The 17,968-nt window shown below is 40.4% G+C and overlaps 1 protein-coding gene across 1 annotated transcript; it reads left to right on the top strand.

Moving 5' to 3' along the window:
• Window positions 1-672: 672 nt before the first annotated feature.
• sall3a (spalt-like transcription factor 3a) lies at window positions 673-17,146 on the top strand. The gene is made up of 4 exons (XM_088326498.1): window positions 673-1,615; window positions 8,260-11,370; window positions 12,740-13,074; window positions 15,546-17,146. The coding sequence occupies exons 1-4, from the start codon at window positions 1,534-1,536 to the stop codon at window positions 15,969-15,971; spliced, it is 3,954 nt and encodes a 1,317-aa protein (XP_088182624.1). The 5' UTR covers window positions 673-1,533; the 3' UTR covers window positions 15,972-17,146.
• Window positions 17,147-17,968: the final 822 nt, after the last annotated feature.

Below are 17,968 nucleotides of genomic sequence, written 5' to 3'. Positions count from 1 at the left end.
AGGTTTATGTGTCATTCTTGATTTCACTAACAAGAGACCAGGAAGAAAGTAGGCATAGCTTTCAAGAGTCATTTTTTTTTCACCGTCAACAGTTAATTAAATTAATATGTTTCAAAGAGTTTATTATTTTCTACACCTGAAAGATATTTCGCTCACACCGTTGTTGCATTAACTCTAACATTAACATTTGAGAATGACAGTGAAAAAAAAACGAGCTGAACTCTGTTTTCTTCACCAACACAGGAATTTGTTATGTTCCCTACTGCTCTTTTTATTGTTGTAAGAACACGAGACGAGTTAAAACACTTTGACAATGCATATTTAACTCTGGTAAAATGACCGTGTATTGGACACTCTTATAACTTGTCTGATAATAATCATACGATTGAGTAAGGGAATGAACTAAGTGATCCACGTTAGTTCCAAATATTTGGTTTCGAACAGGGCTATATAGATTTCATTCATATCATTTTTTTCTTGTTTAAATATTCCAGTGCAAAAGAAAACGCATGCATCATCCAAAAATTGATTTCGGGGGAAGAAATGTCAGACTGACAAGCGTTGTGAGGTGCTAGGTGGACTCCCAAACGTGGGTGTCGACACGGGGGAGGGCGAGGAAAGCAAAAGCGGAGGGACGGTCCATTCAACAGCAACGTGGTGGTACATCCTAGCGGCGGTAGGGAGCAATGGGCTGAGCCTACCGCCTCACTGGGGGTTAAACACTCATTCTCACCGCTTGTCCCCACTCACACGGAGCCCACCCTCAGCTAGACTGGTGGGCCGCTCCGGCAAAACTTTTTAAAACAGGCCTTTTGCGCACGGGAGAAAACAGGCCCTGCGCATCAAATACACTTTTGAGGAGGAGCAGAAGAACAAGGGATCGCGCAACAACTTTTTTTTTTTTTTGCAGAGCGCACTCTGACCAAAGCATTGTGGGATTTTTGTCTATCTCAAATCGGAAACTTTGGACTAAACTCGCTTATAAGCGTGCGTCACAACATGAACTCACTCGCTCTGACGAGTTGCGCCTGCGCGCAAACAAAACAACTCCAAGAAATGCGCACCGAGAAAACATCTTGAAGGAGCACTTGTGCGCACGAGAAGAAGCGGAGCAACCGAAAACAACCAGCACCCTCGCCCAAACAAGAGATTTGTGAAGGGGGAGATAAAGAGAAAAGAGAAAAGGATAAAGTCCAAGAGTGAGGCGGCTAATTGCTCAGTCGCTCCCCTCATTAGCATATCCAATGCGCGTCTATTGGACCCGGGCCAACCCTCCCCACCTCCGAACGGTGCCACTCATCTCCGAGCATTATTCACCATCATAATTATAATCCCGACATGTGCAATCCCAAACGCGGCTAAAACAGTTAATTCTACAGTTTCTTTTGGGAGAGAAGAACTTTGGGGACGGCGGGAACGCGGAGCGCACTGCGCTCATGTGTGTGAGAAGGCACACAACCCGGGAGCTCCACAGCAGAACCGAAGCCCGGAGGAAAACCCAGAAACGGCACCAGGACCAGAACCGGCACCAGGATGTCCCGACGCAAGCAAGCCAAACCGCAGCATCTGAAATCGGAAGAGGATGTGCCCGTGAGCGGGATCATTTCTCAACACGGTGAGTTCAAACCGGACCTTTTCAATCCAAAAGTGTGCGTCATTTCTTTCCTGATTGTTTTAGGTTTTCTTGAGGAAAATATTTCCTTCCCTGCTTGCAGAATTTAGATTATAACTGTGGCCAATGCATTCATTTGAGCTTTTTTTTTGATTAAGAGCTATACAATTATTTGTGACTAGATTTGACAAGCTTTTCCTTCCCTGTGGTTGTCCATTGAAATAAGTAAAATGACCAAATCTGGAGCCTTTTAATACAATTTTTAATAATTTCCGTTTACTTGAATAAAACATCGAACCAACGGGCCTTTTTAAAGGCCTCCAGAACATTTTTTCTTAACATTATTATTGCAAAACCTGGAGTGTATAGTTAAACTCTATTTACTAATTCACGTGATTGACATAAACATGCACAGTAAAACAAACTTAGCCTATTATAAATGGCAACACATTTGTAACCCTCTTTTGCAATTCTTAAAAGAATCAAGATGCAATAAAACTGTCATTTAGAAATTATTGTTTAAAGCTGCTAAGTGTCGAATGAAAGAGTGTGCTGTCCCTCTGCGGCTCTCCATCTGCACAAAAAAAACCCTCGAAAAAAACGCTAATTCCGGTGCAGGTCGGAGCCGTGTATTGTCATGTAAATGCTTTTTTTTTTGTTTACCCCCTCACATAAATTTAGCACACTTGATTTGTTTCCTTTTCTCTCACTTTGTCGGTCTTACAGCATGCCGCAAGGAATATTGACAATTGAATGGTCTTTAATAATGTTTGTCAATGTTTTTAATTCTGCTGAACAAAATAAATAAAAAAACACCTTTGTTGTGAATTGTTAGGATGTAAATGATGTACAATTTAATTGATTAATCGTTGATAGATATGCACCATCAACTAAGTGTGTTTGAATTATATAACTATACTAAAATATTGAATCTGAATCTGAGTTCAAATTTGCAATATGTATTTTTTTCCTCTTTAACCTCCGTATCTTCCTCATTTTAAGGGCCACCCTTGAATTTTGAATACAACTTACATGGAAATGTGAAAAAAAAAAACAACATTTAATTTTCATACCTTTGAAACCAAAGGAGGAAAACCCATAACATGTAAAGGTAAATAAAATATAATTTGGGATATTTTTCTGGGTTTATAACAACACAACGGATGGTCATTTTGACCCAAATACAGCAGGGAGTGTTAAACAACAATATTCCATCATAAATTATCACACATTCTCAGTTTACAAATGTGTAAAGCTTCTCCATTTTGCATGCCTGTGTTTGGGTGTGTATAGTCAAATTGCCATTCCCTTATTGTGATTTCATTACAATTTCAGACTATTTTTTGAACGGGAAAAAAAAATCTTCACTGATGACGACAACTTTAGGAACTATCAAGTGAATTTTAAGTTGTCCCGTTTCCTCAAGTCCTTGACATTTTTCATTGCAGAACTTTTCAACAAGTCCATTAAACTAACAGTGAAAATACGCGTCTTTTACTAGCTTGTTTCTCTTCTTAACACTCTGGTGCGACACCGGAGTCCATTTGTGCTTTTAAATGGACACACACACGCAAACACACACACACACACACTGCCAGTGTCCACTATTGTTTTAAGTGTCCGTGGAATGTTCCTGAATATTTTAATTTAAGAACGTAACTGGCCTTTTTGTCATGCAGAATCAAAATTATTGGGGCCATTTTTATTATAATTCCTCTACTAAGTGAAGCATTACTTCTAGCTCAGGATGTTATTCGATGCTACCTTACAAGTGAAATGTGCAGGAAAAATGTGATTTGGTCGTTTGGGGCGAACAGTTGTAGGCAACCTTTCCTGCACCACAGACCGGTTTAATGTCTGACTACATTCTCTCAACCAGGCCCAAGTAAAACATTAACAATTCTAACAGCAACGATTAAAAATAAATCTTGATAAGTCTATTTTACTGTGTAATCTCTAAAACCGCATGTATTTGACACAAGAAAATATTTGATTTTAGCTCATCTTTACACTATTTCTACTCATGGTCCCACGTTGTTTTTGCTGAACTCTTTCCCATAATTCCCAATTACATTGCTGTATGTGTCACCTGATGAAAATAATGGGATATGGAGATCACATTTATTATTGTATCTCCTACAATCGTAGTGGTCCAGTGGTTAAGATTTGGCGCCTTCATCGCCGTGAGCCAGGTTTAATTCCCGTTGCATTCGATGCTGAGTAAATGTCAGCGATTTATGTCCACTGATCAATCATAGCCCAAATATGGTTTACATAGTGTACTACCTTGATAAAGCCTCAGTATATTGTGCACCCAAAATTTTGAGTTTGGGTTTCTGTAAAAGAAAAAAGTGTACATACATGAATAAATACGTTATAAGCAAAACTTATGTCAAACATACCCATCAAGTGTCATGTAGATCATGCATTTTGCCGCTCAGGCCTTAGGGACATTTGCGCCACCTCAGGGGTTCTGGGGGGGCGGGGGGCTGTTTGTCAGGATTTAAGGGCAGGGGAGCCCACGAGCATTCGCTGATTTAACCTTTGTCCGTCCCCAACCGAGCAGGTCCTGCAGCTGCGTGTCAAGATCTTTAAACAATTAGAAAACAGGTGGCGTTGACCTTGCAGAACGGAGACTGGCTCTTCGTCTGGTCACCACTTCCTGAAAACTTGTGTTGGATCGTGTCTTTGAGAAACGAGGGCCCCTAGGTTGCGTCTAAAGCGTGTTTTGATCCTCACAAATTTGTAGAAGGTTTTCTTTCGTAAAGCTCAACATATCTACAATGTATACAGTTGTTATTTCATATCAAATTAAATTTATTTGTAAATCACTTTTCAGCTAATCAATTGCCACTCAAAGTGCTGTATAAAACACATTTCGTGTACAATAACACCCCTTCCTTTTCCCCTAGCCAACAACCCGGGACACAAACAAAATAAAAACAAAATAATGAGAGACACGAAATATAATCATGGCAAGGCACAGACTAAACAAGTGAGGAAAGGGACCTAAGAGAGACTGATAGGGATGGCAACAGATTGCCTCAGGAAAGGGTTCTTAGCCATTGAACCACACCCCACCAGTGTTGGCCCTCGCACATGAGGAAACACTGAAATAATCCAAATAAGAAAATAAATAATACTGCAGAACTAAAACATAAACATGTGAAACAAAGGTAAATATGTAACAATGAAAGTAAAACAAATCAAATTAAATAAAAATGAAGCCACATTAAAAACCATTTTTAAAAAGGCAGTATTGAGCCTCCTCTTCAAGGGTCCCCGCATTATACAACATGTGAAATATTTCAGAAGTAAAGGGACGCAATCAGTATAATGTAGTGATAAGACCCCCGCCGACAGTCTTAACATGCTTGTGTCCGCACCCCCACCCCTTCACCCTCTCCCTCACACCCCTGCAGCGAGGCTTTTGTTTGTCTTTTGTTTTAATCCCTTCTCACCGATGGGCGCAGGCTGGGCGGACCACCCACACTGAGTGCCATAATGTCTTCAAGAAGGCACTTAAATATGACTCACTTTTAAATTTAATTACCTTTTTGTACTGGTACAGTATTAATAAGTGTAATTTAGCCAGGGCACATTTTCTATTCATTACTTTGAAAAATATTCCATTCTCATAAAAGGCCTGCTGACAATAATTTTCAGGCCTGCGGAGGTTGTCTCATCTGGCTGTCTTAATGCTGAGTTGCAAACAAATTGTTCGTGTTTCAGCATCTTCTGGCTATGTTATCCTTTCTGTTAGTGCCGTTTTAACGCTCGCAATCGGGCGTACCGCGTACTCTGCAGGCTCTGCAGGTCCAAGGATGCGTGAAGTCACTTTTTATGCGCGCCGATGTAACTACGGGGGAGTGTGTGAGAGCAGAATTATGAAGTAGTGAGGGAATTTAAAGGTAGAAAAAATATTTTTAAATCATTTATTTTCTGTATCATTGGGAAATAATTCATATTATGCAATGCTTTTTTAGAAAGTAAAAATATTATCTCTGATTTATATTAACTAACCAGACTCTTACACACAACCGAAGAGACGTATGTAGGTTAAGCGAGTCACCAGTGGTAACATTTTCGTATTAAAATGTAATTTCTTGGTTTTCTAATTTCCACTTTTTTGGGGTAACATTTTATTTTCTTGTTTTGATTCTCAAGAAAACAAATGGGATAGGGGTAGGCACTTATATGCTTTAGCTTCAGCCTACTCCATTTAGGCACATGTTCATGGGTTAGTATTGTACATCTGGTTTTTGTGCATATATTTTGTAGTTTCCTTTACTTAGTCATTGGTTTACTCGTTTTTTGTATTGTGTCTAAAAAAATGCCATGAACAACCAAACAAAACATGAAGTCTATTTTATCAGTATATATTTTTTTCTCTCTTATATATTCATTAAGAGACGCTATGACCGCTTAAGAATGGCAGCGTTTGTAATTGCTCATTATGCCAGTGCTCCATTCAGTGCACAGCACTGTGGAAAGCATGAATACCTCATCTGATATGTCAGATTAGCGGTTTCACTTAGCATGCCAAAGATTGTTCAGCATGATAGCGCACACACACATTCAATGTCCACAATCACTCCATTGACTGTGTTCTCCCTAATATTTGCACGGGAATAAATGAAGACACTTAAAGCTCCTGCGAAAAACGTACCGCAGCCTTTTTTTCCTTTTGCCAGCCCCTTGCTTTTGCATGGTATAGGAAAATCAATACATTAACACACAGATGTGCACAAGCAGTCTTGCGCGCGCAGCCACAAAATGTCGCCTTCACACTAAAGTTCTTTTTCAGGGAGCTTTAACTTTTTATGCAGAACTACTGCCTTGTGGGATGTTACCATGCTCAAAACAACTGTAATGTCAAATCATGGATTGCCTACATGAAACATTGTCCGCTTTGTTTATCCTCTTTTTATTTTCAAATTCTCTACAAAAATGATTAAAGGGTGGTAATTTCCCTAAATGTCGGTCTTGTGCTATGAACACAAGTATCGCGTAAGTGCGTTTCTTTGCGTGTGCATGCATGTGCAAGGAGTTAGAATATAAAGGTTTCCACTTAGAATTGTATGGATGAGTAAAAGAGATTGGCAGTAATACCATTCTAATAACTAATCATCCAAACACAATGCCTACTCATTTGTGTTGACCTTTCAGCCTCAATTATGGAAATGGATTCTCTGTCCGCTGCCGGGCTAAGGAGATTTTCAACGTGCTGCCATGTGTTGTTGCTAGCAACTTCTTCATTTTTACTTCTTGATAATTAGCTTGGAATCATACATTGTTTTGGCTCCTTTTTGAATTATATTATTTATTGTTAAATTATATGTATACACACACACAGTTGAAAATTCTGTTTTAAGTAATAACAGAATTGTCTTAGAGGTCTTCACTGACTTGAAAATCACTATATAAAGACCAGACCATTTAACATTTATCTTAGTACATTTATAAGTCACCTGGAATAACCCATTGGCAAAATAAAGGAGTAAGCATACTTTTGTATCATATAAAAATGGAAAATTTACACTACGTTAATTCAAAGTAGTGATAATTTGTTTGCAAAATGTCTTCTAAAACAATTCAAATGTAAGAGTAAAGTAGCTTTTTTATCAAGCAGCAGAGTTTTTTGTTCAAAGTGAGGCAATTTCATAAAACAATGGCAGTAAATTTGCATCAAGTTAGTGATATGCATTTATTTTGCCAATATCCATTTATTATAGCGACTATTTTATTAAATAGACAGATCAACAATTAATACTACGTTTATTAATAGTAATAATGTCCTATGGTTTTGATCAGTTGTATGAATTGGCCTGTTGGAATGGACTGGTCGCATGAAGAAGAGGAAGTGGCTCGCGCTAACTGTGATTGAACATGTGTAACTAATCAGAGACTTTGCTGCCTTGACAGTAGCATGAAATGTGTTGAGTCGGTTTTGAGAGCATGAGAGACGCAGAGAATGGGAGATTGTAGATGGGGGGTTAAACTGACAAAACTACTGTAAAGGTCTTATCATAAATAAAAAATGTACTTTGGCTTTTGGCTATTATTTTGAGGTTATTGCATTTTTTTTGCAAAATGAGGTAGCCTACTGCGCAATTTGAAATACGTTGTCCAAATTTACTGCCCTGCAGTACACAGAGAACAGGCTTCGACATTTGAAATTCAGCTGGAATTTCAGCTGCCTGATATCAGAGGGGAATCCTAATAGGGCCATCAATGTCCTGATTTGTATCCAACAGACGAGGCAGCTGTGAATTGTATGAAATATTGGAAATCGATGGGCTCTATGGAATTTCATTAAGCGGCAGTATCCACAATTGATAGGCCCTCATAATTTGATGGATTGCACAAAGAAAATTATTAGCTGACTTTCGAAACGGGGTGTGATCACTGCAACTTGGGCCTTGACAATTGGTGAACTGGCATAATTTGTGGGGAGTAAAAAATATATACATGCATGTATTGATTTTTTGTGTTAAAAGAGAGAGACAGAAAACCTAAGGTTAGATCTTTTCACCACTGCACTGCAAAATATATGGGGTTTCTTTATTGATTTGTTATTCATGAGTTCTTCTCTCCCCCTCCCCTTCTCTGTATCCCTTCTAAAACCCCTGACCTCTTCCCTTCAGCTCGAGGTGATGTGCTGGATGATGCTGACAGTGGGAATGAAAGCCGCAGTGGCAGCGAGGAGACTCATGTGTGTGAAAAGTGTTGCGCCGAGTTCTTCAAATGGGCAGATTTCTGTGAACATTTAACCAACTGTACAAAGAACCCACTGGTGCTAATTGTAAATGACAATGAAGAAACACCTATTACCTCCCTCGAGTACCCGGAACCTTCTCCCGTACCCAGTTGCCCCAGCGAACAAGCTGACAGCGATGATGCCAGGGACGGAAACCGCACGCCTGTGAGCGAGGGAGATGACGTCCCCGATCTAACCACCTCAAATGGTGTTGGGATTTTAGAAAAGGAGGAGGAGGAGATGGAGGTGGAACTGTTGTCCGAAAAGAATATGGATCTTGAAGAATTAGATGTGGCGTCACCTGAAGCAGATGGCTCCCTACCTCACAATGATGGTGTTAGCCCTCCGAGTGTTGCAAGCTATACCATGCCAAGCACTAACGTTACCTTAGAAACTCTGCATGGCACCCGAGTAGCAGTTGCCCAGTTTTCTCAGAGCATTCGGGCGGCAGCAGACAGCGGTGTTTCTACCATGGCTATCCCTATGATTCTGGACCAACTGATGGCTCTTCAGCAGCAGCAAATACACCAGCTGCAATTGATAGAACAGATACGAAGTCAAGTAGCACTGATGAACCGGCAGTCTGCAACACAGCCTGCACTTAACCACCATAACACAGTCACTGGAAACCCCGGGCCGGTTTCTGCTTGTACCCCCTCAGTTGCAAGTCAGCTTCAACTCCACAACTTTATCGCTCCACCTGTCCATCAACTCCCTATTAGGTTGCCAGCCTCTCTCAGCAACCAAGGTTCTACACCTTTAACCTCTGCAATAGAAGGGCCACACTTGCAGTCATCAAATAGATGTCAGCCGTCAAGTTCTTCAGTGTCTAATACATCCTCCAGTAGTTCTATGTTTCCCCCGCACAATGCCTCGGGATTGTCAGCTCTACTACCCTCCTGCTCATCTTCAGTCACCAACATAAGCATGAGCAGTAGTGCAACAGGAAGTGGTGGAATCAGCAGCAGTTCAAATCATTCAAGGAACTCAAACACCCCACCCTCGCTCAGTCACAACAGCCTTCTGAGCTCAGCTTCCAATCTTCCGCTGATGCCTCACAGCTCATCAAGCAGCGTCATATTCCCAAACCCGCTGGCTAGCATAGCAGCAACAGCCAATGCACTTGACCCTCTGACTGCTCTGATGAAACATCGCAAGGGGAAGCCCCCAAATGTGTCTGTATTCGACACAAAGCCAAGTTCTGAGGACCCGTTTTTCAAGCACAAATGTAGGTTCTGTGCCAAGGTATTTGGCAGTGACAGTGCACTGCAAATCCACCTGCGTTCCCACACTGGAGAGAGGCCCTACAAGTGCAACATATGTGGCAACCGATTTTCTACCAAGGGAAATTTAAAAGTCCACTTCCAGAGGCACAAAGAAAAATATCCTCATATTCAAATGAACCCATACCCAGTTCCTGAATACTTAGACAATGTTCCTACAAGCTCAGGCATTCCATACGGTATGTCTTTGCCTCCAGAAAAGCCTGTCACCACATGGCTTGACAGTAAACCAGTACTCCCTACTGTTCCCACATCAGTTGGGCTCCAACTACCTCCCACCTTACCGAGTATGATGGGTGGGTTTAGTGATTCTGCGAGCCGCACTCCTGTAAATAGGTCACCTGAAAGTGAATGCACGTCTTTGTCTCCAACCATTGTCACTGACTCTGGAATTACAACTTCAACTTCTCCTAAACCCACACAGGGTGGCGACGCACCTCCAATTCTGAAGCCTGAAGGCATTCTCCTTCCCCCATCATGTCCTAGTCGACCAGGGGAAAATACAACCACCACAGCCACAGTTTCTGATGTGGTCCTCTCCACTGCCATCACCTCTACAACAATATTAACTAGTTCTCAAGTTACCGAACCGATCAACACAAAATGTACTTCAAACCCAGTCTCCCACCCCGTTCTTCCAATGCTCTCAGATCAATTCAAGGCCAAATTCCCCTTTGGAGGTCTCCTAGACTCTATGCAAACTTCAGAGACTTCCAAATTGCAACAGCTTGTGGAAAACATTGACAAGAAAATGACTGACCCCAACCAGTGTGTCATTTGCCACCGTGTTTTGAGCTGTCAGAGTGCGCTCAAGATGCACTACCGCATCCACACTGGCGAGCGACCTTTTAAATGCAAGATATGTGGGCGGGCTTTCACCACGAAGGGTAACCTTAAAACACATTTTGGAGTCCATCGGTCTAAACCCCCACTACGTGTCCAGCACTCATGTCCCATTTGTCAGAAAAAGTTCACCAACGCTGTTGTTCTGCAGCAGCATATTCGCATGCACATGGGTGGGCAGATCCCAAACACTCCTGTCAATGACAACCTTCAGGAAATGGACACAGACCTGGGCTTTGATGAAAAAAGCATAGATGCGATGAGCAATTATGACGACGATCTTCTGGATGAAATGGAGCAGGCTATAGACGATGAAGTGGATTTAAAAGATTGTGAAATCGACCCATCTAAACCTTATTCACCGGGAAGCTCCCCACCAATTTCCATAATGTCGAGCATAGCAGCAATGGAGAATCAGATGAAGATGATTGATTCCACTGCAAAAATTACGAGCCCGTTTACTCAAAAACCGAGTCAGAATTTCTGCAGCTACGGAAACGAGAATGAATGCTTTCCTCCTGATTCCATGTCCGCCAACGGGGATGCAGAATCTCATAGTTTGGGTAGCCCTGCTATGTCAGAGTCCTCTGGTTCTTTGCAACATTTATCCCCAGCTCATAGCAACTGTGAGAACCAGCAATCCAAATCCCAAACTATTCTGAACAATCACAACAGTGATACGGCAGTAGAAGAAAGCCAGGAGAACCATTCAGCCGGCTTGGCAACTGTGAAGTCTGAAAAATCTGGGACGCCGTCACCGCTTCCGGTAACCGAAGGCAACGGCGCCCTGGACCTGACTGCCATCCAACCGAGCAGACACTATGTCAAGGAGGAGAGTCACTTCAGTATGCTGTTTCTAAACAGAGACAGAGGTGTGTATGAGCTAAATTTGAAAAAAAAGTGCAGCGCAGTAATCCCTCGTTTTTTGCTGGGGTTAAGTTCCAAAAGGTCCCGCGACTGTCAAAACCCACAAAGACCTCTGTTTTTATCCATCCATAAATACTCTATTATACATTGAAAAAAAGAAAAGGACAAACCTCATTACAGGCTTAAGCATTTGTTTAATAAATACAAGCACTGTATTATATTCATATGTTTTTTCAAATAACTTCTGTCAAATTATAATCTTAAAAATAATATTGCTGATATACAGATTACTTCAGATGACATTTTGTGCCATCTTGTGGACACTTTTGGATAAAACAAATTGTGATGTAAAATGGTGAAGTGACAGAGTGTAGTATTAATTTCCTGCTAGTGATATAAAAATGTTCAGTCAGTAAAAAACATTGATCTGAATATTAAGCAGATATACATTAACTATCATACCAATGTTAATTCTTATAAAATGTCATAGTTCGAGAAATTTGTATAGCTTTACGTTGTGGAGTCTCTACCCAGAGGTTTGCTGCCATGTGATTCTGGGATCTTGCTGCTACACTGTGCTCTGTGGCACTGGTTTTCGTTCGCATTAGACAACACTGCCATCTAGTGGTCAAATATTACACAGTGGGAAATCTGCATTTACCTTCCGGTTGGTCACCCTAAAGGCCATATTGGACCCCCCCCCAAAAAAAAAACAGAAATACATTTCTGGAGCCGCAAAATATAAAAGCCTTGTATACGCCTTATAAGAAAGGAAACACATACAGTATCTATATTCATGGACACCTTAAGAATGTATCCTGTATATTCTTACGTACACCATATATTTTTCCATTATAAAACATCTTTGAAAAATTCCCAAGGAGCCACAGATTCACATGTGGCTGCAAAGCAAGTTTAGTGGGTCAAGAAGTCCAACTTTGTTGGTGAAAGAAAGCATTTTCCTCTGCCTTCTGATGCTGCTTATGTGGCATTATGTTGACACGATGGCTTTTAGAGAAACAAAAATGAAAACGATTAGCGCATATATAACACAGGTTCGTCTAGCTGGTTTACGTACGTGTACAACTCAGACTGCAAAGTCATCGATGCACATGCAGACACGGGCAGAAAAAGGCCATTGTGACTCCTAAGCCAATCAGAATGTAGAACAAAACGCATGATGAAAATATGCAAGGTAGCAAAACCGTGATAAGTACACCGTAGTGTAGCAAGGGATGACTATACTGTACTCTAAAAACATTATCCAAGACACAATTCTTTAACTATGTTTCTGAATAACCATACGTTATATGTCCTATAATTTTTAATGATCTGGTTAAGTAAACTGCTTTTTTAAATACTATTTTCTTTTAGGTCTAAACCCTCCAAACTTGGCCAGCACGGCATCCAATATGATCAAAATGGAAATGAATGGGCATAGCAAGTCCTTGGGTGACAATCCTCACCTGCCTGCAGGCATCCAGGTTCCGGCTGCTGCAGCTCCTCAGACCACTTTGAGTCCAAGTACCAATCCTATGTTGGCTCCCCCACCCCCACGACGCACACCAAAGCAGCACAACTGCCACTCTTGTGGCAAAAATTTCTCTTCTGCAAGTGCTTTGCAAATCCACGAGCGCACACACACTGGGGAAAAACCTTTTGCCTGCTCCATATGTGGGCGGGCTTTCACTACTAAAGGCAATCTAAAGGTATGTACCAGTTGATTGATTTCGTCATGGCTCATCGGATAAAACTTAAGATACAGAAATACAAAGTGTCTACAGCTTAGATTTAACTCATTTAGAAGACTGTTGTCTCGATCAAACTACGCTCTGCGGGCCACATGCATCCCGTCAAACAAAATAAAAATATAATGGTAATATGCATAAAAAGGTCTGAAAAAGATCTGTATTTTCTGTATTATAAGGCACACATGGGTATACAGCACACCCTCCCAAAAAAGGTATTTTTCATATATTTGTCGTAAATGACACGCACTGAACCATAAGGCGAATTAATGTGAGACTACATTAAGAGCTACTGTGTTTACTGACGTCGATGAGTAGCGCTGAAGTACCTCACCACTTTTTTAACACTGCGTCAATAATCTTTTGGTTTAAAATGTATAAGAGCTTGTTGAATATTATGTTTTCTGGTTCTGTCTTTGGCAATGTTTATGTGCAGGTGAAGTAGTGGAGGCACTGTTGAATCAGAATGGTTTATGCAATTCAGTGTTTCTTGCACTTTGAGTAGAAATAGTGTGATAATGAGATAAGCTCCAAAGCCTTTTCATATGTTATATGTACCACTAATGGTGTAGTGGTTGTGTCGGGCCGTCACCGGCACGACCCAATTTCGAATCCCGTTGCATACACTGTTTTGCGATTTGGGACAGCAATGATTATCAACTGATGCTCAAATATGGACATATACGGTAGAACTTTGTGCACTAATGCAAACCCAGAAACTATATCGTTTCCAATCCTATTCAATGTATTTTGCAGTATACAGGCGCACCAGGTTGTGAGGCACACATTTAAAATTTCTGGCCAATATGGGGTTTTAGTCCTGAAAATACGGAAACACAAATTAAAACGACTTGATTTTGTGCCACTCTTGTTCTTAATGTCCCCAAGATTCAAATAGCTAGCTACATTGTTCTTTACTTGGTATTTCTATCATGTTTTTAATTGTATTTCTTTACTTTTTTTTATGTTTAATGAAAAAACAAAACCATTTTTGAGCAATTGCAGTTTTTGATTGGATATTATCAAGTCAAGTACTATGGAATTTTTTGGGGGGTACTCTTAGCAAGAACGCGGCAGGCAATCATGTCTGCTCTCCCTAGCCGACCTTCATGTTGTGTAAAATAAATACAAATTTCTTGACCAACAAGTATTTAAGGATACACGTTCGTATTCACGCATTTTTGCTTAATATTAAAATCAATGTTTGTTTGTTTTTTAAGTTTCCGCACTGCTTATCCTCATAAGGGTGGTGCTAGAGCCCTTCCCAGCTATCTTTGGGCAGTGGCAGGGGACACCCAGAACTGGTTGCCAGCCAATCGCAGAGCACACAGAGACAGACAACTCGCTCGCTCATTCACACCTAGGGACAATTTGGACCGGCCAATTAACCTGACAAGCATGTTTTTGGGAGGAAAACATGCAAACTCAGTATGAAGAATCCGTGGTAGCTGGAATCAACCCCCGGGATTTCCGCACTGCGAGGCTTGCTTGCTAATCACCCAGCCGCTGTGCCGCCCTAAATACTTCACAATGTCCTTTTAATTTTGAATGTTTCGAAAACAATTTGGTTATTATTTTTCTTTATAAACAAACACAACAAAATACAAAACGTTGGCCTACTTGTAAATGTCTGGAACGTTGTTTGTTCAGAAATGCATATCGTTGCTGCTATTCTAAAAATACGTACCCCCATTATTTGGGGGGTCATTATTTTTTGCAGAATGGAATGTGCAAAAAATGCACACAATTAAAAACATGTACCCGTGATTTATATTTCTCTGTATTTAACATGTTTTTAGATTATATTGAATTGTATGCCACGTATAACAATTTATGTCCCGGAAAAAGACCGATCTCATATTACCCATTTCAGCTGTAAACCGTATCATTTTGGTCGCTGGTAGATAGCTGATATTGTTGCTGTATTGTACATCGGTCATTCTTCCTGTGAGTAAATAGGTTTCTAGGTGTTTTAAGGTTGTTTTAATCACCTAATAAGGGGAATTGCAACTTTTAATGCGAGGAGCAATTGGCTGAGGTTGACAGGTATGACCCCAATAGACTGTTGATGATACGTAAGCACTTACTGTACACGTCAAATCAAAGTTAATGTAACTTTATATTAATGTACAAACTTAAGAATTTTACAGCATTTTTTTATATTTATTTGCCTGTAGTGGTTTGAATGCACAAACTGGATCCAGCTGATGCTGGCAGTGAGTGGTCATGAGCAGTGAGTGGTGTCAAACGGTCCCTAATGGTAGTCTCTGGGACTGTTCGAAAACTTGATTTTCCTTCATATCGCAAACATGATTATTGTTGCAAATATAACTTGTATACTGAATTTCTTGGAATTAGAGGTGTTGTTTAAAGAGCTACTCCTGTAACAGACAGTAATTTTTGTACTTGTACTATGTGTTTGTTTATATCAGGTGCACATGGGAACACACATGTGGAACAATGCACCAGCACGAAGAGGAAGGCGACTTTCAGTAGAAAATCCCATGGCCCTGCTTGGCGGGGATGCTATGAAGTTCAGCGAAATGTTCCAAAAAGACCTTGCAGCTCGGGCTATGAATGTTGATCCCGGTTTTTGGAACCAGTACGCCGCCGCTATCACCAACGGCCTCGCCATGAAGAACAATGAAATCTCTGTGATCCAAAACGGAGGTATCACACAGTTACCCGTTAGCCTCGGTGGTCCGGGTATAACTTCGTTGCGGGCCATGCCGGGCGCTATGGACCGTCTGCACACGGGAAGCAGCCCTCCAATGAGCGGAATGGAAAAAGCTAGCCTCGAAGCTAGCCGCCCTTTCTCCAGGTATCTGGAGGAAAACAAAGAGATCGGTATCAACTGAAAGAAAGGCAACAAGCAATGACTAAAAGTCTTAATATGGAAATAAACTTGTTCCAGTCACATTACATTATTATGTTCAAATAAAATATTTTTGCTTTTGGATATATTGTATCTAGTGTTGATTAGAGGTTTCTGCTTTCCACCCATTACCTGTTCACTTGATATTATAAAAGATGAGTTGTCTCTTGTTTGGGAATACAGAAATTTGTCTTGCAAGGTTTGCATGATACAGTTTTTATCTGTATGTTGGACTGCTTTTTCAAATTCTTTGAACACTGGGATTTTTGCCTTATTTACAATAGGCAAACATCTTAGGCAGGACTGAAACAGAAATGAATACATTTTCATAGACATTATTTTTTTTTTCACGCTCTCCTTTAGATGGGAAAAGGGCCATTAATAGACTGCAGTGTAGTGTTTCTGTGCTCGCCTGATTATTTTGTTTTTCATGAACTTCCAAACTTGAAAGACAGTTTTTTAACTATTTTAATCTTTACAGTTAGTCTCCAATCATTGTCTTATAATATTGTCTTGTGTATTAGTATTTATGATATTGACAAAAAAAGCGGGTATATAAAATATATTTAGTCGCCCACGTTTTATTGATTCTACTGTTTGTTTTTCTTTCTAATATAAAGGATGAGATTAATTAATGAAAATCTCATTCAGTAAAAACGTTGAACAAAAGTTTGAGTTTAACAGCAGAACATTTTCTAAGGGGTTTTATTTGGATATCGGGTGAGACTATCTCATAAAATTGAGGTGATGTGATATAAGGCTGGAAAGTCCAAAGCTGCTATGACCACAACCCTGCTTTTAACCTTTGTATAAAAAAATGGTTCGAAAAAAAAAAAGAAGTGAACCATTTGATGAAATGTCTATGTATAGAAATACAAACAAATCTAAAACAGGTATGCATATTTTGTATCACATGAAGCTAGACATCATGAGTTGAAAGTATTTGTCATGTTTGTGAATGCACTTTTTCAAAAGAAGACGTTTGGTCTGTGATCCTGTTAAGCTTTTGACTGAGCTATCTATTCGTGCCGTTTTTGTTGTTTTCTGCTTCTCACTCCTACGATTTGCAGTTGGTTATTGCATCTTTGCTACTCATTGGAGTGCAAACCCATACTTCAATCAAAAATATTCGTAAATAAAATAATGACCACCATTGTGTGTTGTGGCATTTGTGTTGTGTGTTGCAGGTGGACCAAAGCGAAGGGAAGCAGAAACTGCATCCTATGTACGAGAAGTTTGAGATAAAATAAGTCTTCCGAGCAAAAATGTTGCCTATTATACGAGAAAAGATCCCAGTTACTAGAATTTCTGGAGACTGGGCTTTGATGTCATTTTATTATCATTTCATTTATATTTTTACTGCATGTTTATGGGGCAGCATGGCGGCTGAGTGGTTAGCGCGTCCGCGGCACAGTTCTGAGGTCGTACGATCGAACATTCCTGTGCGGAGGTTGCATGTTCTCCCCGTGCTTGCATGGGTTTCCTCCGGGCACTCCGGTTTCCTCCCACATTCCAAAAACATGCATGTCAGGTGAATTGGCCGGTCCAAATTCTCCCTAGGTGTGAGTGAGCGAGTGAGTTGTCTGTCTCTGTGGGCTCTGTGATTGGTTGTCAACCAGTTCGGGGTGTCCCCTGCCCACTGCCCAAGGATAGCAGGGATGGGCTCCAGCAACCCCGATACCCTTTTCAGGATATTAATGGAGAGATGGATAAATGTATGTTTATGTTTACTTATAGTTTGAATGTATTTTTAAAGTTCAGGAAGATGTGTTTAAAAGCTATTTAGGTTCAAATTAGAATGGTTACTTGCATGCTTTTGGGAGGCCGGGGTACAAATTAATTTGGTTTTCATTTTTTAATATCAGGAACATTTGCTTGAGATACAGGCAATTCTAGATTTGAGCAGGAACAAGGGACAAATTATTCCTGTATATAGAGGTATTACTATATTACGAAATAAAATCTTCTTAGACATCTTTA

Source organism: Urocampus carinirostris, chromosome 2, assembly GCF_059441175.1.
Source record: "Urocampus carinirostris isolate Australia breed hairy pipefish chromosome 2, RoL_Ucar_1.0, whole genome shotgun sequence".
Classification (NCBI taxonomy): Eukaryota; Metazoa; Chordata; class Actinopteri; order Syngnathiformes; family Syngnathidae; genus Urocampus; species Urocampus carinirostris.
Note: the sequence above shows the minus strand (reverse complement) of the source record. Positions and strands in the feature narration are given on the sequence as shown.